Here is a 22,873-nt window from a genome sequence, read left to right on the forward strand (position 1 = left end):
CTAAAAAACAAACATTGTTTCACCATGACTCTAATACCAATTATTGGGGACATCAGGTGATATCTCACACAAGTATAGCTTCAATACTGAACACTAAAGTTGAATTGAGAACACCGATACCATATTGAAATTACCCAATAAGAAACCCTTGGGCACCAACATCAAATGATAACTTCACTAATATAAAAAAAAAAGGTTTACAAATTAATGAATCCTTAATTAAAGGACATCCCCAAGTATACTAATGTATACACATAAAAAGGGAAAACAAAGTTAAGATACCTTTAAGTGAAGGCTCTAAATGTTCTTATATACAAGGTGCGAGTATCTCATGTCAAATGTAGGGTTTCAAACAAGCCAACTTTCATCTTAATGAAAGATACTTCAAAAACTTCTTATGAATGAGTCGGTCTCTCCTCAACACATAGCATAGAGTTTGCAAGACAAAAGTTCACTTTCTTTTCTTTTTCTTACACTAAAGATACATTTTTTGTTACATATCTTATTTTTTTATTTATATTTATATTTTTTAAATATATTCTAAGATATAAGTTATAAGCATACGGTGTTAAATTCCATTTGTAGATTTTTTTTTTGAAAAAGTTTATAAGTACAATTACAAGTACAAAGAACATGTAAAATAATATATATATATATATGTTGGAATAACTATAACTATAATCAACTAAATTAGAAAGCAAAATATATCCAAACCTAAATTTAAAATAATTTTTTTTAAAAATAACATATAAAATAAATAAATAAATAAGAGATTCCCTCTCGACATAAAGTTGAGGTGACTAATTAACTTGAATTAAGAATAACAATTTTCATTTTCCACTTTGATGGTTTCTATTTTTTTTTTCCACTTTGATAGTTAGAGTAGTAGTTTGGAAGAAGAAGAAGAAATTGACCCAAAAACGTGTACCCAACTAATTTGATCAACCAAACAAAATAAAATAAAGGAAATATACACCTTCCTTGGACACATCGAAACCTATTTTATTGTATTATACATGGGTTTGGAATCACAATTAAAATTAAACAATTTTAAAAAAAATAATTTATTTTGAAATTTTACAAAAATATATTTGGTTTTAAAGAAACTATTTACTCAGGGACTGAAATTGAAAATTGCTTGGAAATTCAAAAATGATGAAATCAAATAAATATTATAAAAAAAAGGACTGTTGTGACGTGTTTGAGTCAAATTAGTTGAAATTACTCCAATGTTTTGAAGGACTTTTCAGAGTTCTAATTTCTAGTCTTACCTCTTATGTGTTTCACAACATTCATAAAAACCAATCTTTTGGGGTTTTTTTATTCATTATTCAACATCACAAGTTTTTGAACTTTACAAAAACAATAATAATTTTTTTTTGAATTATAATAATAGAGTAAAATTCAAACAATCAACACGGCTAGTGAAACTTGAACTTAGGTCAGAGTGAAAATTCTTGATTATCGAGCCATTACATGGGTTCAAAATAATTTATCTTTTATTTATGGTATAAAAATAAAAAACTTATTTAAACTATCATAAAAATAAAAAATATATATTATAAATTTATAAAACTAGTTAAATCGCTTGTTTTTTTTCTTGATTTTTTATTATTTATTGATTTTGAGCTATCCAATCAAAGATTGGTTCAACTTGTATATCTCATCAGATACTTCAACCAATCAGTCTAATATGAATCAAATAACATTGGTTAAAAGTGAGCAAAATTTGATTTGATTTTAAAAAAATTAAATTTTGAGTTAATCAAACTGAATTATTCAAATTATTCGATTTTTTGAGTCGGTTCGAATAAGTAATTGGAGTTTTGAGTCTAGTTGAATTTTACAATTTGAATAACTCGAATAATTCGAATAACATATTGGTGTAAATATCCCTTTGGTCCCTATCAATTTTGAAAATGAGCAAATTGGTCTCTCTCTCTTAACAAAGATTACAAAAAAAAATTTAAAAAGTTATAAAAATTATAAAATATCTAAAGAATATATAAAAAAAATAAATTTTAAAATTTTTCTAAAATAATAATTTTAGGATCTAAATAAGTTAATTAATAATTCAAGTTTATCATGTTAAAGTATTTTTTTTTCTTATTTTGTTTTGAAATATTTTTAAAATATATATAGTTTCAAATTTAAATGCTCGAATATGAAATTAGTTATATTGTAACAAATTTTAATTTAACATATTTAATTTTTTAATTTAACTCGAACAATTTCACTCGATTCAACTAGACTTAAATTTCATTTCACTCGACTCTATTCGAAAAAATTCAAATCGAGTTAGAATAATAAAATAAGACTCATCAACTGAATTAGCTCGAAATTTTTTTACTTGATTGAGTGAAACACTCGCTGCTAACCTTGGTTACAACTTTAAAATTGGAGGTTTCCTTTTTTAAGGAATCTTACAATGAAAACTAATTGTCACTTAACAATTAATGCATATGAAGAAAATATAATTACAAATTGGTCCTTTTTTTTGGTAGCTAAGCAATCATATTAAATAAAGTTTTAGTAAAAAATGGGAAACCTTAAAATATTAAAACCTATAGATGTTCATATCTACTTAATTGCATTCTTTGGTAGGTTTATACACCAAACTTTGAATGATTTATGGAATTATTTTTCAACTTAACCACATCTTTGTTGATCTAATCTTGGGGTGGTTGATCCTATAATTATATTTTTTGTTGGAATATTTAAATTTATTGAACCTTATTTTATAAAATAATTATAGAACTGAAAATTGTAAATAAAATTATAATAATAAAAATAAAAAAATTGAGCAAAAGGGTTGAAATTCAACCCATCTAGGGCCTTCCTACCATGGACAAATATTATTATTATTATTATTATTATTATTATTATTATTACTTGTACATATGTATAATTGAAATGTAATCTTCTGTTGCCTAATTTTCAAATGGGGGTGTCGTGTGGGATGGGGAACAAATAGCCCAACTAAGACTTGAAAACGATCTTTCTCTTTCTTTTTCTTTTTTTCTTCTAAGGAAAATTTATATTAGAGAGTAATGCAATTCAGTATACTTAAATCTATATTTTTTTAAATTAATAATAATATTTATACCAATCGAATTAAGATTTAATCGGTAATTTTCCTTTAAATAATTATCGGTTAGTGTTTTTATATTTTGAAAGCAATAAATCATGTGGTGTGGTGCATGGGTTTATTATATTTAATAATTTAAATATATTTTTCGATTAAATTTTAACTCGATTGATATAAATATTATTAATGTAATAAGATATGAATTCGAATGCACTGAGATGCATTATCATCCTATTTATATTGATAAAATATAAAGAAAATATTTATATTTATTTTAAAATTAAATAAAGTATTATATATTGTAATATCCAATAATTATATTGATAGAATATATGAGTTGTCAAGTCAATAAGTCCCCATCTTTCTTAATTTATTTGTATACCTTACTTTATGTAATATATAATTAAAATATATTTTTTATTATATTTTTAGATTTTTAAAATTCATATCTAATTATTAATCCTATTAAATAACATTTTAAAATAAAAAAATGTTTTATTAAACGTAAATTTAATAAAAGAATTTCAAATGTAATAAAAGTAGAAGGACTTAAAAGCAAAATTTTGCAATAGTTTTAAGAAAATACTTTCACCTAACCATTTGTTATCTAGAATTCTAAAGTAAAAGTGCATCAAAAATATGAAGTGGGTTTTGAAATTCTAAAACATATGAAATTGTAAAGAAAAAAAAATGGGAAACCATAAAATTTATTTAAAGTTGCTTAAAAAGACATCTTTTACATGCAAAAAAAAAACAGAACAACCTTTAGTCAATGTCATTGAAAAAGTTAAAATTAAATTAAAAAAAGAAAACCTTTTAGTTTTACATTCCTACCCATCATAACTTTAATGTTAATAATAAAGTAGTTAATACCGTATCGATGGACGTACATTTTTCAGTATTGATATATATTGGTATTAATTTATTTTGGTTTATTATTTCAGAATTATTATTATTAAAAATTTTAAATATATATAAAATATTGATAAATATCAAATAATAAAATTAAATAAATTTCAAATATAAAATAGTAATCAATTATATAAAATATTCTTTAATAAATTTCAGAAATATAATTTATGGTTAAACAAACTCAAAATAAATAAACAAAAAATTTATTTTATAAATTAAAAATAATATCATCCCACACTATACTTATAACAAACCATAATTCAACAAATTCAATATTATTAAATTTATATTTATATTTTTAAATTTTAAATTAGTAAAGGTAAAATTGTACTTGACCGTCCTAAAATTATTAAAATTTAATTTAATCTTTTAAAAATTATAAAGATACATAATATTAAAATAGTGAAATTATATTTCTATTATTATAAAAATTATAATTTAATTTCGACTTTTCCTAAAAAAAAACTATAGGTAAAATAAATTGGTATAAACGATATTAACCGGAAAAAAATTGGATTAGGTTCCAATCAGTATAAACGATACCATAATGCAATTAAGTACCTTAATTAATATTAAATTATATCATCCCATAATTTTAATATTGCATTAAATGCAAAAGTGAGTGAGATATTTATTTTAATTAGTAAAAATAAAAAAGAAATAAAGTGAGAATGGGTGAAAATGGTAAAAAGGTGCACCTAACTTAAACGCAAAAGAATTTTTTTTAATTTAAATAAAATAATAATTTTTTTTGGTATAGTCCGAACAATCGATACGATTAGTGCGAATCAAACTCAAATTATATTTGAGACTATCAACATATTTAACCATTAGACTATCACATGGCTAATTATTTAATTTAATTTAATATTCAATTTACAAGTTAATAATGAGTATTTGAAGAGATTGAAATTAATAATTTCAGTTAGTATTGTATATATTTCTAAATAAAAAAATAAAAAAATATACTTTAAAATAAATTAAATTTGTTTTCCAAAATAGAATCATGAAGAACAACAAAAAAATAAAAAAGAGAAGACAAAAAATATAGAGAAGATGATAGTAACAGGGAGGGTACCAGCCAAGTACATAATCTAACTTTGTCCATGGTTATCAAAATTATCCCTACTTTAGAACAATCCTACCCTTAAAAAAAATAAGTAATTTGGCTCATTTGTTATTGATATTCTTATGAGACAAAACAAACAATATTAACCAGAAAGATAGAAAAAACAGAGTATTTGCAGAGGAAATGATGGAGTCTGTTTTCTGTCTCCTCAATTTCTGATTTTCTTTGTGTTTTAAGTCTTTCAAATTCTCTCCTTTTGTTTTAGTCTTGTGGTGTCTAAGGTCTGAAAAACACCAACTTTATTGATATGGAAAACAAGGATGAAACTTTGGATGCTGTGCTTAAGGAAGCTGTTGATTTGGTATAATAACCCTTTTGCTTCCATTTCTCTTTAAAGAAAAAATTCTGGGATTTTTTGTTTTGTTTTGATATTTGATGAATTTGAGGCTTGTTTTGAGTGTAGGAAAATGTGCCACTTGAAGAAGTTTTTCAAACTTTGAGGTGTAACAGAGATGGTTTAACCACTGAAGCTGCAGAGCAAAGGCTTTCGATTTTTGGCTATAATAAGCTTGAGGAAAAACAGGTGTTTTTTTTTCTTTCTGAGAAAAAGGACTAATTGTCTTAGTTAATTAAGTTTTTTCAAGTAAACAAGAGCTTCTTTTTTCTGGGTTTTTGCAGGAGAGTAAAATTTTGAAGTTTTTGGGGTTTATGTGGAACCCTCTCTCATGGGTTATGGAAGCTGCTGCTATCATGGCTATTGCTCTTGCCAATGGAGGAGTGAGTATATATATATATATATGTTTAGTAACTTAAAGTTTTAAGGATTCCCTTGAATGTTGTTGGGTTTTGCAGGGGAAACCACCTGACTGGCAAGATTTTGTTGGGATTATTACTCTTCTTATTATTAATTCAACAATAAGTTTCATAGAAGAGAACAATGCTGGCAATGCAGCTGCTGCTTTAATGGCTCGTCTTGCTCCTAAAGCTAAGGTAGTATGGAAGAACAAGCCACCCTTTTGAATGACCTTCACAAGAAATTGCTTGACTTAAAAAAAAAATTGAATCATTTTCAGGTTTTTCGAGATGGGAAGTGGTCTGAAGAAGAGGCCTCTATTCTTGTTCCAGGTGATATCATCAGCATTAAACTCGGGGACATTATTCCGGCAGATGCTCGACTCCTCGATGGTGATCCACTCAAAATCGATCAGGTTAAGTTTGAAAACAACAATGGATTCATTGTACTGTTGGATGAAGTGAGATTGTATCAGTTTAACTTTCATATTGGGTTTTCACGTGTTGCAGTCTTCATTAACTGGTGAGTCTCTTCCGGTAACGAAAGGCCCTGGTGACAGTATTTACTCGGGTTCTACATGCAAACAAGGAGAGATTGAAGCCGTCGTGATCGCCACCGGTGTTCATACGTTCTTCGGCAAAGCTGCTCACCTTGTTGATTCAACAAATCAACAAGGTCACTTTCAAAAGGTCTATAACATCAGCTGCACAATACCTTGATGTTTACTTCCAAGTTCTTTTGCATTTGTTTTATTGATGAAATGCTTTGGGTTATTTGTTAAACAGGTGTTGACTGCCATTGGTAATTTCTGTATATGTTCCATCGCAGTCGGAATGATAACAGAAATCATCGTTATGTACCCGATTCAGGACCGTGAGTATCGTCCTGGAATCGACAATTTGCTGGTACTACTCATTGGAGGAATTCCTATTGCCATGCCCACAGTTCTATCTGTTACAATGGCAATTGGGTCTCATCGCTTATCTCTTCAGGTTTGCACTAATTCATCGTGCCACTTTGCTTGTTTCAACGATCATTGCTTGATCGTGATGATATAAATATGTCACTGCAGGGAGCTATAACAAAAAGAATGACAGCAATAGAAGAAATGGCTGGCATGGATGTCCTTTGCAGTGATAAAACTGGAACTTTGACATTGAACAAGTTATCAGTTGACAAAAATCTTATCGAGGTAGATTGACAGTTGCTTCTGTTTTATTTCTAGCTTTCAGATTTTATTTCCAGTTCCAACACTTATATGGATGTTGTGGAATAGATTTTTGCGAAAGGAGTAGATCCCGATACTGTAGTTCTGATGGCAGCTCGTGCATCTCGGCTGGAAAACCAGGATGCCATTGATGCTGCTATAGTAGGGATGTTGGCTGATCCAAAGGAGGTATGCCCCTCATCGTTAATGTCTCAAACATGATTCAATCTAGTACTTCTCATCTTAATTTGGTTTCTTTTCTACTGCCTCAAAAAAACTACCTAGGCACGAGCCGGTATTCAAGAAGTTCACTTCCTTCCATTCAATCCAACCGATAAGCGAACGGCTCTTACATATATTGATAATCAAGGTCGAATGCACCGAGTCAGCAAAGGTGCACCTGAACAGGTAGGCTCGTATGTTGTCTAGTACTTAAAATATTTTGATAGTAGTGCAAATCCGTTCTAAAGTAATTCATTGCTGTGGTGTGATTATCAGATTCTTAATCTTGCACACAATAAATCAGAGTTGGAACGTCGAGTTCATGCTGTAATTGATAAGTTTGCGGAGCGTGGATTGCGGTCACTGGCAGTAGCATATCAGGTAAATATATCATGTAGTCTGAAATTTCATCAAGTGTATCCCTTTTATGTTTGATATGACACCAATAACATTCTTATCAATCGATTTTCAGGAAGTTCCTGACGGACGAAAGGAGAGCTCAGGAGGTCCATGGCAATTTATTGGCCTGATGCCTTTGTTCGATCCACCTAGACATGACAGTGCAGATACAATTCGAAGGGCGTTGAATCTCGGAGTGAACGTGAAAATGATCACAGGTGCATGTCCTAATATCAATTCGGTTTTGAGTTGAGCATTTCCCTTTTGCGAGAAATTGTTCGAGTATATTTCCTTCTACTGATCTCTCTGATGACCATTAGGTGATCAACTGGCGATAGCAAAGGAAACAGGACGCCGTCTCGGAATGGGAACCAATATGTATCCCTCATCATCCTTGTTAGGACAAAACAAAGAAGAGTCTATTGCTGCTTTACCAGTTGATGAATTGATTGAGAAAGCTGACGGTTTTGCTGGTGTTTTCCCTGGTATCTTAACCTTTTCCTTTCCCATCTTGACTCTTGATGTTTGGATGCAGTTCATCTAAAATGTGGTGCTCGATTTCGGTTCTAGAATATGCTTCTTCCCATCCTTGTTGTTCGCTTATATGGCTTTTTGTATAATTGTCGATGCAGAGCACAAGTATGAGATTGTGAAGCGCCTACAAGCCAGGAAACATATATGTGGAATGACTGGTGATGGGGTCAATGATGCTCCTGCTCTTAAGAAAGCAGACATTGGCATAGCTGTGGCTGATGCAACCGACGCAGCTCGTAGTGCTTCCGACATTGTCTTGACCGAACCTGGTCTTAGTGTCATCATCAGTGCTGTACTAACCAGTCGAGCCATATTCCAGAGGATGAAAAACTACACAGTGAGTCTAAACCATGGCCTATGCCATTCAATCAAAACTTGAATCGACATTGTTGTCTAATTAAGTCATTTGGTTTCTTTCATATTCACAGATATATGCAGTCTCCATTACAATCCGTATTGTGGTAAGTTTTGGCATCGGATCTGAAATATTGCCTTCATATGAATACATTGCTGGATTTCTAACTTGATATTCTGCATTCTTGCTTGACAGCTCGGTTTCATGTTATTGGCATTGATATGGAAGTTTGATTTCCCTCCATTCATGGTCCTTATTATTGCTATCCTTAATGATGGTTTGTATTTGCTTGTCTTAATATGCTCAAACTGCAATTTTCTGGTTCCATTTAGCATGCTTGAATGAAATTCAGCCTCAGTCGAACTGCTGAACATGAAGAGTTGCTGACGAAATCATTGGTCTGCAGGCACCATTATGACAATATCCAAGGATAGAGTGAAACCATCTCCACTGCCAGACAGTTGGAAGTTAGCAGAAATCTTTGCAACTGGAATCATTCTTGGTGGTTACTTAGCCATGATGACTGTCATTTTCTTTTGGGCAGCATACAAGACAGACTTCTTCCCTGTAAGAGATTATAATTACGTTACAATGACTTGTATGTTTAATTTTAATCAATATGATAATGTGTTCTTTGTTTCAGAGAACATTTGGGGTTAAAAGCCTTCAGAAAACCGACCGCAAGGACATAAAAATGCTTGCTTCGGCAGTATACCTGCAAGTGAGCATTATCAGTCAAGCTCTCATATTTGTAACACGAGCAAGGAGTTGGTCTTTCCTCGAGCGTCCCGGTCTTTTACTGGTTTTGGCTTTTGTCGTAGCTCAGCTGGTTAGTAGTAATCTTCTGGTTTAGTTTGCTTTAAGCACAAGGAACCGAATGCAGTCTTACAAGATGTTGCATGTGAATCAACCAAATTAAACCGGAAATAACCTAAAAAAACCAAACTGGTATTGAACTTTTGGTTTTGTTTGATGAACAGATTGCTACATTAATAGCAGTATATGCAAACTGGGGTTTTGCTGCAATTGAAGGAATTGGATGGGGTTGGGCAGGTGTGATATGGCTTTACAACCTTATCTTTTACATTCCACTCGATTTTATCAAGTTTTTCATCCGATACGCCCTCAGTGGAAAAGCTTGGGATCTCGTCATCGAACAAAGGGTATGTATTCTTTTCAACTGATTGAATATCTTTCATTGTTTTAGACCAAGAAACTTGTCTGATATTTCATTTACGGGTGGTTGTTTCACAGATCGCTTTCACAAGGAAGAAAGACTTCGGGAAAGAAGAACGTGAACTGAAATGGGCGCATGCTCAGAGGACACTCCATGGATTGCAGCCACCGGACACCAAGATGTTTGGCGACCGAACTAGTTACAATGAACTTAATCAAATGGCTGAAGAGGCAAAGAGACGAGCTGAAATTGCAAGGTATATGCATCCATTAACCATAAGCTAACACTAAACTTTGCCATCAAAGAGCTTCAAACTCGAATTTAGTTCAGTTAATTCGTACAGAATGTGTAACCGATGACAATTCTATTTGCAGGTTGAGGGAACTGACTACGCTAAAAGGGCACGTCGAATCAGTAGTTAGACTGAAGGGTCTTGACATAGACACAATTCAGCAAGCGTACACTGTCTGAAAAAGACATAATACATTTCGGCTCTACTTATTGTACATATACTGCTGGGAGTAATAATGACCTATAATATGTCATCTTAATGCAGTAACTGCTTTCTTATACGTTTAAATCCTTCATCTTCTTCATAGACTCCTGTTTGTCATGGCTTCAATGTAATTTTTGCATACTGTTCTATCTCCTTTCCGTACAACGTCATTTCAATGCTCCCTCTTAGTGTAAAAACTAGATACTTTTACTCACAAACTATTCAAATTCAACTCAACTATTCGAATTCAACTCAAATCATTGTAAAGTCCAACTCAAACTAGCATAAAGATGATCAAAAGAGTGAACACCTCTAGGTTAGTGCCCTATCAAGAAACCTATGTTGTTAATATGAAGAAGCTGTGATCCTAGAGGGCATTGATTAAAGATGAAGCATACAGACATCCCTTCTGTTTTAGGGACTATGACACAAATTCGATAAAAAAATCATGAAAGCTCGTGAACTAGTAATCAAATTGCATTTTGACCTTTATTCTACAAAAAGAAATAAATTAGTCTTTATACATTAAATCAAAAGACAAACTGATCCTTTTATTAAAAAAATTATCTATTTTTATTGTTAAAAATTGATCTCGTACGTTAATAGAAGATATACATAATATACCACGTGTCATTGTTAGGTTATTCTGTCAGTCATGCTAATTTTTAACAATACGAATTTTAAAAAGATATGAGCAATTTACTCTTGGATCTATTGTACAAAGACTAATTTACCCATTTTTTGAGTAAACAAGACAAAATACAATCTAATTCCTTGTCCAAAATCTTCCACGGTAACTTTTACCCACAAATTCAACATAATACGTAAGAAAGAAACACATAGTAAAACAAGTGAATTAAAAGCTTATGACCATAGATTTATCAAATTTACATACATAAAACCATCATTATTCCACAATAAAGAGTTAAAAGCATTATTTAGCATTATCATACTCAAGAAACTCCATTTGACATATTTATTAATTTAAGTATTCAAACTGAAATTTCAAATTGCAGATATCGTATATAGTCTTTTTAGCATCTATTCTTCTCAACCTTCTTCTCAAGCTCATTCTTTTGAGCTCCAACAACCCTATCAACTTCCTTCCCTTGCTTCACCAACACAAATGTTGGCATTGCCTGCACTCCAAATTCCTGTGCCACATCCTAAAAACACCAAGAAAATCAATAAATAAACAAAAAAATTATTAAAATTTTGTAAGCTAAAAGCAAAATTGAAGAATTACATAAAAAGTTTATATCGTAAAGAAAAAAACAAAGGACAGAAATACATACAGGCAGCTCATCAACATCAAGTTTTACAAAGTCAACATCAGTGAATTTAGCAGCCATTTCATTCAGAACAGGTTCCATGAACTTGCATGGTCCACACCAGGAAGCTGAGAAATCTATAACCATCTAATCTCATTTTTTTGGTTCAATAAAAAAGTAACAAAAACCCAGAGTCAGATCTTTCATATAATAAAGAAAAACCCCAAATAATAATTATTAAAAAGAAGAAGAAGAAGAAGAAGAAGAAGAAGAAAATTGAGATTTGGGGTTGAGAGAAAGATACAAGCTTTGGGCTCTCTTTGACAGAATTGAAGTGAAGTTGCCATCTTGGAGCTGAATGGAAGGTTGAGACCCTTGAAGACTCAGATGAAGATGGTGAATCCTCTGATGGTGAACCGGAAGAGCCTAACAAGCTTGAAAGAAAAGAACCCATTTTTTTTTCCCGCAAAGGTCAAACCAAAGAAATGAAGGCAATAATGTTCCCTGGAAGGTAGTTTGGTTTTGTCGGATTTCTTCTGTAGGAATCTTAAGTAAATTGCACCAAGTGTCCCCAAACTATGACTGATATTCTAAATTGGTCTCTAAATTTTAAAATGTTCTACTTACATTTTTAAACTTTGGAAGTTATATTAATCAAGTACTTCTGCTATTAAAAACTGTTAATTTCACTGCTAATGGCATAATTTAAAATTTAAAAATTAGAAAAAAAAATTTAAACATTAAAGTTACAAGTGAAATTAAACCTTGTATTTGAGTAAACTGCACCATTTTGTATTTTTTTGAAGGATGGCTAAGATGCTTAATTCAAAATTGAAAGGTTTGCTTGGTTTAGTGGTATTGTGGCTTTTATAGAAACAAAAGCTAGTGAAGAGAAAGAAGAGAAAAGAAATAATAAAAATAAAATGATTTGGTTAATTATTGAGAGGTTTTTAGTTTTAGTAAGAATAAATATAACGTGTTAGTCATTCAATGGGTTAACGTGTTATGTTAATAATCTGTTAGTGGGGTAATAAAATTTTTAACCATAGTAGTTAATTTAGACAATTATCTTAATTAAAATAATTAAATTAAGAAAAAATTTTAGAGTCATCAAAATAGGGCAAATCATATTTTAGAGTAACTATGGATTTAATTTACCCTTTATTCTTTTAAAAGTAGTGATTGATTAGAGATAAAATTTGGGTGAAGAGTCGGAACTTACAAATATTTTGTATGGTTAAAATGTAAATTTATCTTTATATTAATTTATAATTTCATCATTTCTTGAAGGGATTAAACAGAAAATTTTTTATTTTTAAGAGAATCAAAGTATAATTTTATCATATATTAATTTTAAAATTTATCATTTATAAAAAAGACAAAAATGTAACTTTTTCTATTTGAACGATTAAGCCTTTGTTTACACTTTAAATTCCCCCACAATAGAATTTAAAATTAATATCAACTAAAAACTTAAAACATATTTCTTTTTCACTCTACTTGCGATTTAATTAAATAATATTTTTTTGAGTAAGACTTTTAATACAATACAAACTTAAACCTTTTATGGAAGTACATATGAATATTAAATATTTATCACTAGTTATTATTATTTTTTAATTCATTAATAAATTACCTAATTTTAGTTTTTTTTTTAATTCATTAATAAATTACCTAATTTTAATTTTAATTGTAGATATTTGAAAAATATGAGTATTCCAAGCAGGCCAAGAAAGTTCAGAACATAGTAAGAGGAAAGCGATTTCTATAAACTTGGGGCAATTTAGTTTTTTATTATACACAAAAGATTAAAAAATTTAAACGTTGAGGGGATGTAGCTTAGATGGTAGAGCGCTGGCTTAGCATGCGAGAGGTACGGGGATCGATACCCCGCGTCTCCATTTAATGTTTTTTTCTTAATGATTTTTAATACTTCAAACAAGCTCAGTTCAGTGTGCTGCTATTCTCTAGTCATTGGAATATTTTCCGTTAAAACTTGTGCTTACAAACCCAAGTTTTTTATGTTCTTTCTTCAGCCATAATAGGTAAAACCATCTTTCCATTGTTGCGATGGAGATGATAGGTCCAATGAAAATCAATCAGGCTCATCTTTCTTAGTTTTGTTCAATGCTCATTCATATTCAATTTCTCATTACTTGTATCATATTTTTCATTAAAGGGGAGAATCAATCATCCATCTTAAACATATATTTACTTTATATAATAATCCTCAAAAATACATTTAAACTATAACATAATAAAATTCATTAAATTTAATATCTCCTATGTGCTAATTTAAAAAAAAAAAGAGTCTAAAAATTATCATGTTTGTCCAAACAAGGTACATTAGGATGGACCCTTCCATTTCTCAAGCCATGGGCATTGAGGCAGTACGATGAAGTTTTGCCTTTTTGCTTCTCATTTCTCAAGTTAATGTTTTTCATGGTAATGTTCCTACAAGGACTGGATTCACTACATGAAAGTTGTACTGGTGTTTCTTTATGTGATGTGTCATTGATGTTTTCATAAGCTATATTGTTAATCTCCACAGCTGATGTCTGCAAAATATATATAGTAGTTAACATATTAAGACTACTTCTTTTTTAAATATGGACGAAAAAACCATTAACAATCCTATAAGAGGATAAGAAGTCACGTTGTCCTACAAGTTGAGTTCCATATCAATAAATTAAACTAACGACTTACTTGATTCTTGCATTGTTTATGAGGGCAATAATATTGATCAATAACAATAGGTCGAGTTGAAGCATGAAAAGTTATATCTTCAAATCTAATGTTCCTCGCATGACCATGTCCTCCCTAAACACACAACAATGCTAATTATCAATTATATAATACTTATTAATATATATATATATATTAAAGAAATGCATTATAAGTACCTGCCAAGTTTTGATTCTAACTCCGTTAGTTGTTCCATGGAAAGAAACATTTCTTACATGAACAAATTCAACTTCCTCAGTTTTCCCCATAATTCCAAGGCTCCCAATGCTTCATATGGCAATCAAATATTAAAAGTAATATTAATACAAAAAGTTAAAATCATAAAACAAGAAAGGAAGATGATTGTAAAAGAGCATACCTTATTCCGTGACCCGGACCGCATTCGATGTTAGTGATATTGATATATTTAGAGCCATCTCCAATTGATATACAATCATCACCTGAATTAATGAATAAATATATATATATAATATTAAAACAAACATATATATGGAAAGTACAATGAAATGAAACCAGCAAAGAAAGAAAGAAAGAAAGAAACCAGTTTGAATGGTTGTATTGTGGATAGAGACATTGGTGGAACGTTGGATGTGAATGCCATCAGTGTTGGGGCTGTTTCCCGGAGCTTTGATTGTAAGTCGAGTGGCATGAATCGAAGTAGAGTCTTCAAATGCAATGTGCATTTTGGGACTGTCTTCAAAGGTTAAACCTTTGATATCTACATTCTTGGAGTGTCCTATCATAAAACCCTAAAACCAAAAATCACATAATTCTCATACAATTAGAGTATACACAATTTATGTCAATGTTTATTCTTCCATACATAAAAACTTAATTAGTATATCTTTGTAAAACATATTTTTAGAAATTGAAGAACTTGAAATTTGAACACATACCGTTGGTTTCCGAAGTTGGCACGACTGTTACAAAGAGCAATGGACATGTATATATCAGTAAAACCCAACAAGAAAGTTTTACCATAATGTAAAATCTTATGTGCTTATACTACAATATAAACAATTACCTTTTGGTTATCTTTGCAAGAAAGTTTCCACCAATTATCTCCCTGGCCATTGATGGTACCAGATCCTTGAATGTGGAGACAATCGAAATTCTTAAAGCCAATCCAATGGTGACAATTTGTATTGCATTCCCATGCAGAAGGTTTGGTTGGGGCTATGATTCTCCCATCAATCTGCACCCCAATTCATATGCAAAGTTTCTAATTAATACAATATTATATATCCTTAGTTTTATACACTACTGGTACTATTGCTAAATATATATAACTGAATTTACAATGGAAGTAGAGAAAGATAGATAGAAATACCTGGAAAGTAATGTTATTAGAGTTGCAATGTTTGCCGTTGAAAGTTAAAGGTTGCAGCAGAAACGTCTTCCCTTGAGGTACAAGAAAGGTTGGTGACGGAGTTGATGAATCGCAAACAGCATCCCATGCACGCTTAAACCCCTACAGTACATACATATTATATTATACACGACATTAAGCCAAGCATTTAGTATCAGTAGGCATACAACACCAGTCCTTAAAATTAGCACCACACACAGCAGATAAAATTTAAAGAAAACCTTAGAATCGTCCTTCTTTCCATCTCCAATAGCTCCAAAGCTAATGACATTGAATGTATTGTCACCATAGCTATCAATATTTACGTTGCTCTTCTTCAACTGACGAGAAGAGCCAGTGAATATAGTGCATTGGATCAAAAGGACAAAGAAGAAGATTTTCAAAGTTGCCATAGTATTGATGATTTCTTAATTTGATGCGTATGTGGAATGGAAGATACATACATACATGCATGCATGCATGCATATATAGTAAATTGTTTTCATAATCCAACAATGAAAAGGAGTTGGTTTTTGTGTTAATATTGACATGAGTTTGTGTTCCTTTTCCTATTATAACTAGAATAGATATATAAATATGTAATCGAAGAAGTGTAGTAAAAGTAGGAACCATGAGTTGGAAGCATAGTGGATGAAATATAATAACACAATTTATAAAGAAATTAAATTAGTTTAAAATTTAGGCCCATCGTTAAAGCCCACTATTCACTAATTATTTTGTGCTCTTCTCTTTAAATTTACTACAAGATATGTAAAAATGAATTGATTATTGGAAATGGACATGATTATGACAAATTTTGATCAGCTTAATTCAAACATTTTAGCTATTATTGGAAATAAGGCTACTAATTAAATAAAATTTACATCTTTGTTATTATATGTTCCAGTTTGATTTTTTGTTCTTTTAAGTTTACCTAATTTTAAATTTCAAATGTTTTTTTCTTTTTATCAATTCGAAATTTAGATGTTTCGATAAGTTAGTGGTTAAAATAAAAAGCTTTAAACTCAGATAATTAAAACAAAAATACATTAATAATTAGATAATTATTATTACAATTTACCCTAAAAAAATACGTTCCACAGAACTTAAACCTGTTTTTACTTTATTTTATTTATACCTTATTTTTTAAGTTATTTTTTAATACTTGAAACTATCAAAAAAAATTAAAATTATTATCTAAACTAAAAGGAAATTCAAATAATAGACTACCACGTCATTACAAACTTTTAAAAATATTTTTTTAATTCTTTTATTTAAGCTATATCTCTCTTTATTTATTTTTTTATTATATATTTTTTTCTAAATTGACATTAGAATAATAATTTTTTATTATTATAATATGATAATAATAAAAGTAATATTAGTTAATTGTTAATTAATAGGATAGTATATTAATTTTAAATTAATTAATTTGGTAATATCTTTTAAAATTCTTCTTTAAAAAAGTAACATAATATAATTGAACATAATTGGATAAATTAAAAATAATAAAAAAACCAAAGTATTTTAATTAGTAAATATTATTTTATTTTATACGATAATAATTAATAATTTTAAAATAATTTTTATAATTAATAAAAAATTAAATATGTGAGATTAACATTATATATATAAAGATAATACTAATATATCTGTAAAATAATCAATAATGTATAAATTTATTTATTATTCTTAATTTATACGTAAAAATTCAAAAAAAAACTATAATTAAATTAAATATTAATTTGTATGAATACTGATTGCATCTAATCAAATTGGTTTAATTTAATACAAATCTCGACTCAACAAATAGTATAACTCATATCTATTTGAAAAATTAAGATAAAAAAATCGATTAATTAAGAATTAATATTTTGTATTGTCTATGTTTCTAATTTTTTTTAAATATATAAAATCAATAATGTAATGTGAAGTAATTATTTTATTAATACTGCTTCTATTAGATCTTAAATATAAAATTATTTTCATAACAAATTATTAATATAAAATAAATAATATTTTGATTATCATTGTAATTGTTTTTATCACTTAATTAGATCTTAAATTACACTTGTTATTTTAGATTAATTATCACTTAGTTAGTGTTACATTTATTTATCAATTAAAACTAATATTTAACACTTTAAATATATGCATTTAAATTCAAAATAATATCTAAACAATTACTAAAAAAAATAATCATATTTTAGCTTTATTTAATAGGTTTTGTTTTCTTCACAAAAAAAAAGTACGTTTTTTGAGATGTTTAGTTGTTATTATTTTATATTCGATAGATTATTGTTTGAATTTAATAATCTTATATCAAAAGTAATAAAATATCAAAGTAATGATTCTTTGTTGAAGAAATTTTGACTCATAATCAAATGATAAGTTATTTTATTTAATTACTTAATATTTTTATTATCACTTATCAGTTATTTCTCACTTTTTTTTTATTTTCATTACTTTTAAAATGTTATTTTTATTATCTCAATTATTTTTCACAATTAATAAACTTTTATTATAAAATAGACAAATTCTCGTATAATTAGAATATATATATTTAAAAAATTATAAAAATATATTATTTAATAAATTTTAAAAATAAATATAGAAATTAAAATCACGTGCAATGCATGTTAGTTGAGAACTAGATTTACTAAAATATTTGGTTAAATAAATTTACTTCATAAAAAATTATCGGTCAGAATAAGAAGTTTGATTCTATTAAAAGACTTTTATTAAATAATTTTATAATAAAAATAAAAAAATTCAAATTCAAATTAAATTATTAAGTTACCACCAATAAAAAAATAAAAAGGAAAACAATTATATTCCTTTTATTTTAAATAATTTATATAATAAGTAACTTAATATTTCAAGAAATATAAATTGTTATAATAGTAATTTATTTAATCTAATCTAATATATTATATTTATATTAATTATATTATCTATTAGATATTTTATGTCCAGTTTATTAACTATATTAAGAAAAGAAAATTATTGAATAGTGAAGGGTTTTTAAAATATTTCAATTTTTTATAGTTTGTAAAAATGCTTTAATAATGATTATAATTTTTTATTAGCAAATAATCTAATAATTTATATATTTTAATTATGTTATTAGTTGTTATTTTCACTTACTATAATTAATTGAAGTAAAATTATATTATATATTACTATAACTATTTATTTAATTTCTTATTATAATATTTGAATTGTTAAATATGTTAATATTTTTTTACTTATGTTCGAAGGGTCAAATAACACGACAAATTAATTATAGTAATTAAAATTATATTATTTTAAAAAATTAATAAAAATAAAATGCAAAAAATCATGTGTACGTACGGCATTAGGCATTATAAACTAATAATATAGATGATAGGTAGGGGATCAATATATTTTTTTCATTATTTTTTGATCTTGTTGATACATTGTATCGACGATAGAGATGAAAGAAGAGAAGATTGTTCTGTCTTCTGGTTCAGGAGGAGAGGAAGAATAAGATAACAAAGATGGGTCTTTTTTAGTACCATTCCCCCTCTCAAATGGAGTGTTTGGGGCTATTTAAAGCATGACTATTTCGGGTAGGGTAAATTGATATTTTGGGTCAGATCATTATTATATATTTTATTATAATTATATAATAATTTGTCTCCCAACTAGTCGAAGAAGAGTTATAAAATGACTATTCTAAAATAAGCTAACTCGTGTGAAGTGTGTAATTGGGGGTTTACTCTGTAAGTTTTAACTCAAAACTTTACTGAATAAGTTTTGTTGTTCAACAATGTGGTAGAGGAGTCAAAAGGTTATTATAGAATACTGCGAATTGTGTTTCTTGTAAAAAAAAATTGTAAATCAGCAGACTCAAAGAAAATTGCTCGATATCAGCTGCAATATTAAATCAGCGAGCTGTTCAGAGGTTGTGATATTAAATCAGTGAATCTTAGTAAAATCAACTATGAACGTAGGTTAGCGAGCTGTTAGGAGTTGCGATATTAAATTAACGAACTCAAATAATCGGAGGCTACAATCTTAAATCAGCTAGCCTTAAGAAAATCAGCTATGAACGTAGGTCAGTGAGCTGTGAGGAGTTGCGATATTAAATTAGCTAACTCAAATAATCGGAGGCTGCGATCTTAAATCAGCTAGCCTTTGTAACATCAACTGTGAACGTAGGTCAGCGAGCTATTAGGAGTTGCGATATTAAATCAACTAAATCAAATAATCGGAGGCTGCGATCTTAAATCACCTAGCTTAAAACATTAACTATGAACGTAGGTCAGCGAGCTATTAAGAGTTGCGATCTTAAATCAACCAACTCAAATAATCGAAGGCTGCGATCTTAAATTAGCTAGCCTTAATAACATCAACTACAAGTTCAAAAGCATACGAATATCTGATTAAATAACATACATGCTGTAATTCCATATCATGAACCTGTTCTCAATCTAATTATGTGAATAACATGCAAACTAGCATGAATTTCATGAGAAGCATGTGATAAATTTGCTCTAAAAATACAAGTGATAGATTTAAGTCAAATACTAATGAAATGAAAGAAGTAAAAAGAATAATACGTGATTGTGAAATTCAATTCAAGACCCGTGGCAAATTAAACAACTAAAGACAACATTTATATATTAGATATAAAACTAAAGATGATCATGGAGAATAACACAAGCTTAAAATGATCGATACTGATAACAAGCTTATATATTCCATTTTTTTATCAGATAATATGATTGAACAGAAGGCAGAAAAATGCATACCTATGGCTGCAGTACGTTTCCACTGTACCTCTTTACATGCATTACCTTACCCCTCTTCATTAGAAAATGCGACAGTTAGGCAGAAGCAGCATCAGGTACTGATGCAATCCACCAAATCCTTTTGTCTGATGATTTTGGTCTCTCAGGGGAAAAAACCAAAATGACTTATGAGATTTAGAGCTCATAATGCATAAAGGATCCAAGAGAGAGCTTGTACTTGATTAATTTTGCCATTCAGTAGCCTCATTTCACTGACAAACAAAGAAACTGTGAAATTAGGTGTTATTAAATGGTAGAAACAAGAAACGTAATGTTCTATTTCTGCCTAAGCAGAAAATATTACTCTTGGTCTTGGCTCTTTTATGTGCAAATGAATGACTTATCAATCAATAGCATTACCTTGTGATTTACAGGCATTTTAATGCAGGCTCATGTACCACTTTACTATTTCTTCGTCCAAATGGTGCCTTAAAAAATGAATTAGTTCGTTAGTTGACAGTCTATTTAGGGTGACTTGGCTTCCAAATGAAAGCCTCACAGTCCTTTGCAGAATGACATATCAGTCCGACCATTTCAATAGATTTGGCATTAGAAACAAGAAAAAACCAAGTAAAAAGAAAAAGGGAAAGAAGTGTCTAAGATGGTATGCAATAAGCTTAGTGTTTCAGCAAAGCTACTTTAGGAAGAATAGTTCCATTTCAAACTATGTTTATAAACAGTGTGTTTAAATTCATCGCAGAAGGAAATGTCTAGCCTACAAGTATCTCTAAAAACATCTATTCAACTTAATGGAGCATGGAAGAAAAATATTTATCTAATACTATGCATCCTACATTGGCCCTTTTAATTAACTGAAGACAACATTTATCTATTCAAACTATTTTTAGTACCGTCCCCCACCTCTCAAATGCATTGATTGTGGCTATAACCATGAATTTTTTGGATTGGATAAATAACTAATTTAGGTTGGATATCGCATTTTTATTATAATTATATAACAAATCTTTAATACCAATCAAATTTAAATATATATTTTTAAAACTTTAAATTATAACTATAAATAAAATTACAAATAAATTGACAAATTTCTGAACAAAGCTCATGGATTTGCAAATAAAAATTAAGATTAGGTAGTCCCAGAAAGCTCAGGCCATACTTTGACAAATAAGTTGTAAACTTGATACTGCGGTGTATGTTTCCGTACTAATTTTATACATTATAACTAATAAATCCGGAAATAAAGGCATAGGGATGTAGCTCAGATGGTAGAGCGCTCGCTTAGCATGCGAGAGGTACGGGGATCGATACCCCGCATCTCCATTTTGCGTTATTATTTAGTTTTCCATTGGAATATTTTCTGTTCAAGCTTGTGCTTGGAAAAATCAATTTTCTTTTTTCAGCCATAATAGATAAAAAGAATGGGTTAAATATAAAAGTGATATTTGAATTTCTCTATTTTTCTTAGATTGGTATTTAAGGTTTTTCTTTTGTTTTAGATTGGTACTTGAATTTTTATTCATTCACTAGTTTGATACTTTTTTTTAACAACGTCTGGGACAAATGGTAGTACCAGACAACAACACATGTCATTAATGACGTCATGATGACAAATTATTAAAAATCAATAAGAAATTTTAATTATCATAATTTAATTTTTTTAAATTTAATTTTTTTGAAAAAATCATTTCTCATATTTCTAAACATCTCCATAAATTTGTTCCATTTTGATAATTCTCTAAAATGACGTGTTTTTATATATTTAATCATGTGTTTATTTTGAGCTTGAGTCTACTAATTTGAGCTATTTATGTCTTTTTATCTTTTAGAGACTAAATTGGAGGCGAAAAGTAAATTCAAAGGAAAAAGCGTCAATTTGGAGATTAAATGAGCCAATATGCAACGTGGGACAAATATGGTCCCAAAAGTGCGAACATGGAAGGCACAAGGACTTAAAAGCAAATAGAAGAGATTTTATTTTGGAAGATTCTATTTTATTTTATTTTATTTATATTAGGATAATTAATATTAAGATAAATATTAGGATTATTTAATTTAGGATTTTATTTTAATTATCTTTATTTATCTTTAATTAAATGTATTTATCTTTTTAGAATTTAAGTTCAATTAGACTATTTCCCTAGCACTATAAATAAGGGGTGAAGTAACTCTATTTGGGGTTCAAATTTTTTGTAAACACTCTCCCCCTAAAAGTCTTTTGTTCTTTCCATATTTTTTTCTTTTAATAAAATTTCTTTTTTCATAATTTTATTTTCTTTTCCACCATTATCATGAGCCACTAAAACCCTTTTAGCCAAAAGTTGTCAATATTTCCCCAAAAAGGGTTCTTGAGGCCTAGAATCCGTACTTAGCCTTCTCGCCAAGTATTCATTGTTTCTGCGCACTACGGGCTGACGCTTCCATCCATGGCCCTTAAGAAGTAAGCTTTTCAGCATATGCAAAGGCGGCCGCTTTGTATGTT

The 22,873-nt window shown here is 29.0% G+C and overlaps 3 protein-coding genes and 2 non-coding genes across 6 annotated transcripts; 3 read left to right on the forward strand and 2 right to left on the reverse strand.

The window, feature by feature from the left end:
• Positions 1-5,005: 5,005 nt before the first annotated feature.
• LOC107892354 (plasma membrane ATPase 1) lies at positions 5,006-10,404 on the forward strand. 2 transcript variants are annotated; one of them, XM_041077471.1, is made up of 21 exons: positions 5,006-5,430; positions 5,533-5,652; positions 5,748-5,846; positions 5,922-6,059; positions 6,143-6,277; positions 6,372-6,551; positions 6,648-6,854; positions 6,935-7,054; positions 7,139-7,258; positions 7,355-7,477; positions 7,568-7,672; positions 7,764-7,908; positions 8,011-8,175; positions 8,323-8,561; positions 8,653-8,685; positions 8,775-8,856; positions 8,986-9,146; positions 9,223-9,408; positions 9,560-9,742; positions 9,834-10,012; positions 10,131-10,404. In XM_041077471.1, exons 1-21 carry the CDS (start codon positions 5,377-5,379, stop codon positions 10,225-10,227), a joined length of 2,871 nt encoding a protein of 956 aa, XP_040933405.1. In that variant the 5' UTR covers positions 5,006-5,376; the 3' UTR covers positions 10,228-10,404. The 2 variants fall into 2 exon arrangements, with proteins under 2 accessions (XP_040933405.1, XP_016672912.2); XM_016817423.2 differs by having other exon boundaries at positions 5,088-5,430; positions 5,516-5,652.
• Positions 10,405-11,104: 700 nt separating this feature from the next.
• LOC121206505 (thioredoxin H2) lies at positions 11,105-12,042 on the reverse strand. The gene is made up of 3 exons (XM_041077472.1): positions 11,828-12,042; positions 11,548-11,670; positions 11,105-11,418 (listed from the first exon to the last, which is right to left on the reverse strand). Exons 1-3 carry the CDS (start codon positions 11,975-11,977, stop codon positions 11,287-11,289), a joined length of 405 nt encoding a protein of 134 aa, XP_040933406.1. The 5' UTR covers positions 11,978-12,042; the 3' UTR covers positions 11,105-11,286.
• A 1,309-nt stretch (positions 12,043-13,351) lies between these two features.
• TRNAA-AGC (transfer RNA alanine (anticodon AGC)) lies at positions 13,352-13,424 on the forward strand. Its single transcript has one exon. It is a non-coding gene; the product is annotated as a tRNA-Ala (tRNA).
• Positions 13,425-13,667: 243 nt separating this feature from the next.
• LOC121206506 (probable polygalacturonase At1g80170) lies at positions 13,668-16,048 on the reverse strand. The gene is made up of 9 exons (XM_041077473.1): positions 15,859-16,048; positions 15,599-15,739; positions 15,293-15,463; positions 15,165-15,188; positions 14,810-15,017; positions 14,627-14,708; positions 14,427-14,535; positions 14,230-14,343; positions 13,668-14,081 (listed from the first exon to the last, which is right to left on the reverse strand). The coding sequence occupies exons 1-9, from the start codon at positions 16,027-16,029 to the stop codon at positions 13,836-13,838; spliced, it is 1,266 nt and encodes a 421-aa protein (XP_040933407.1). The 5' UTR covers positions 16,030-16,048; the 3' UTR covers positions 13,668-13,835.
• Positions 16,049-21,641: 5,593 nt separating this feature from the next.
• TRNAA-AGC (transfer RNA alanine (anticodon AGC)) lies at positions 21,642-21,714 on the forward strand. Its single transcript has one exon. It is a non-coding gene; the product is annotated as a tRNA-Ala (tRNA).
• The last annotated feature ends 1,159 nt before the right edge of the window (positions 21,715-22,873 follow it).

The sequence above is a fragment of the Gossypium hirsutum genome, chromosome A09 (genome assembly GCF_007990345.1).
Source record: "Gossypium hirsutum isolate 1008001.06 chromosome A09, Gossypium_hirsutum_v2.1, whole genome shotgun sequence".
NCBI classification, from domain to species: domain Eukaryota; kingdom Viridiplantae; phylum Streptophyta; class Magnoliopsida; order Malvales; family Malvaceae; genus Gossypium; species Gossypium hirsutum.

Excerpts from the sequence above, each read along its gene's own strand:
- LOC107892354 (XM_041077471.1), top strand. The coding sequence starts at position 5,377 with ATGGAAAACAAGGATGAAACTTTGGATGCTGTGCTTAAGGAAGCTGTT. Across the intron at positions 5,431-5,532 it reads TTAAGGAAGCTGTTGATTTG|GAAAATGTGCCACTTGAAGA; the intron begins GTATAATAACCC and ends TTTTGAGTGTAG. Across the intron at positions 6,552-6,647 it reads AACAAGGTCACTTTCAAAAG|GTGTTGACTGCCATTGGTAA; the intron begins GTCTATAACATC and ends TTTGTTAAACAG.
- LOC121206505 (XM_041077472.1), bottom strand. The coding sequence starts at position 11,977 with ATGGGTTCTTTTCTTTCAAGCTTGTTAGGCTCTTCCGGTTCACCATCA. Across the intron at positions 11,671-11,827 it reads TCAAAGAGAGCCCAAAGCTT|ATGGTTATAGATTTCTCAGC; the intron begins GTATCTTTCTCT and ends AAATGAGATTAG. Across the intron at positions 11,419-11,547 it reads TTGATGTTGATGAGCTGCCT|GATGTGGCACAGGAATTTGG; the intron begins GTATGTATTTCT and ends TGGTGTTTTTAG.
- LOC121206506 (XM_041077473.1), bottom strand. The coding sequence starts at position 16,029 with ATGGCAACTTTGAAAATCTTCTTCTTTGTCCTTTTGATCCAATGCACT. Across the intron at positions 15,464-15,598 it reads CTAATAACATTACTTTCCAG|ATTGATGGGAGAATCATAGC; the intron begins GTATTTCTATCT and ends ATTGGGGTGCAG. Across the intron at positions 14,344-14,426 it reads TTAGAATCAAAACTTGGCAG|GGAGGACATGGTCATGCGAG; the intron begins GTACTTATAATG and ends TTGTGTGTTTAG.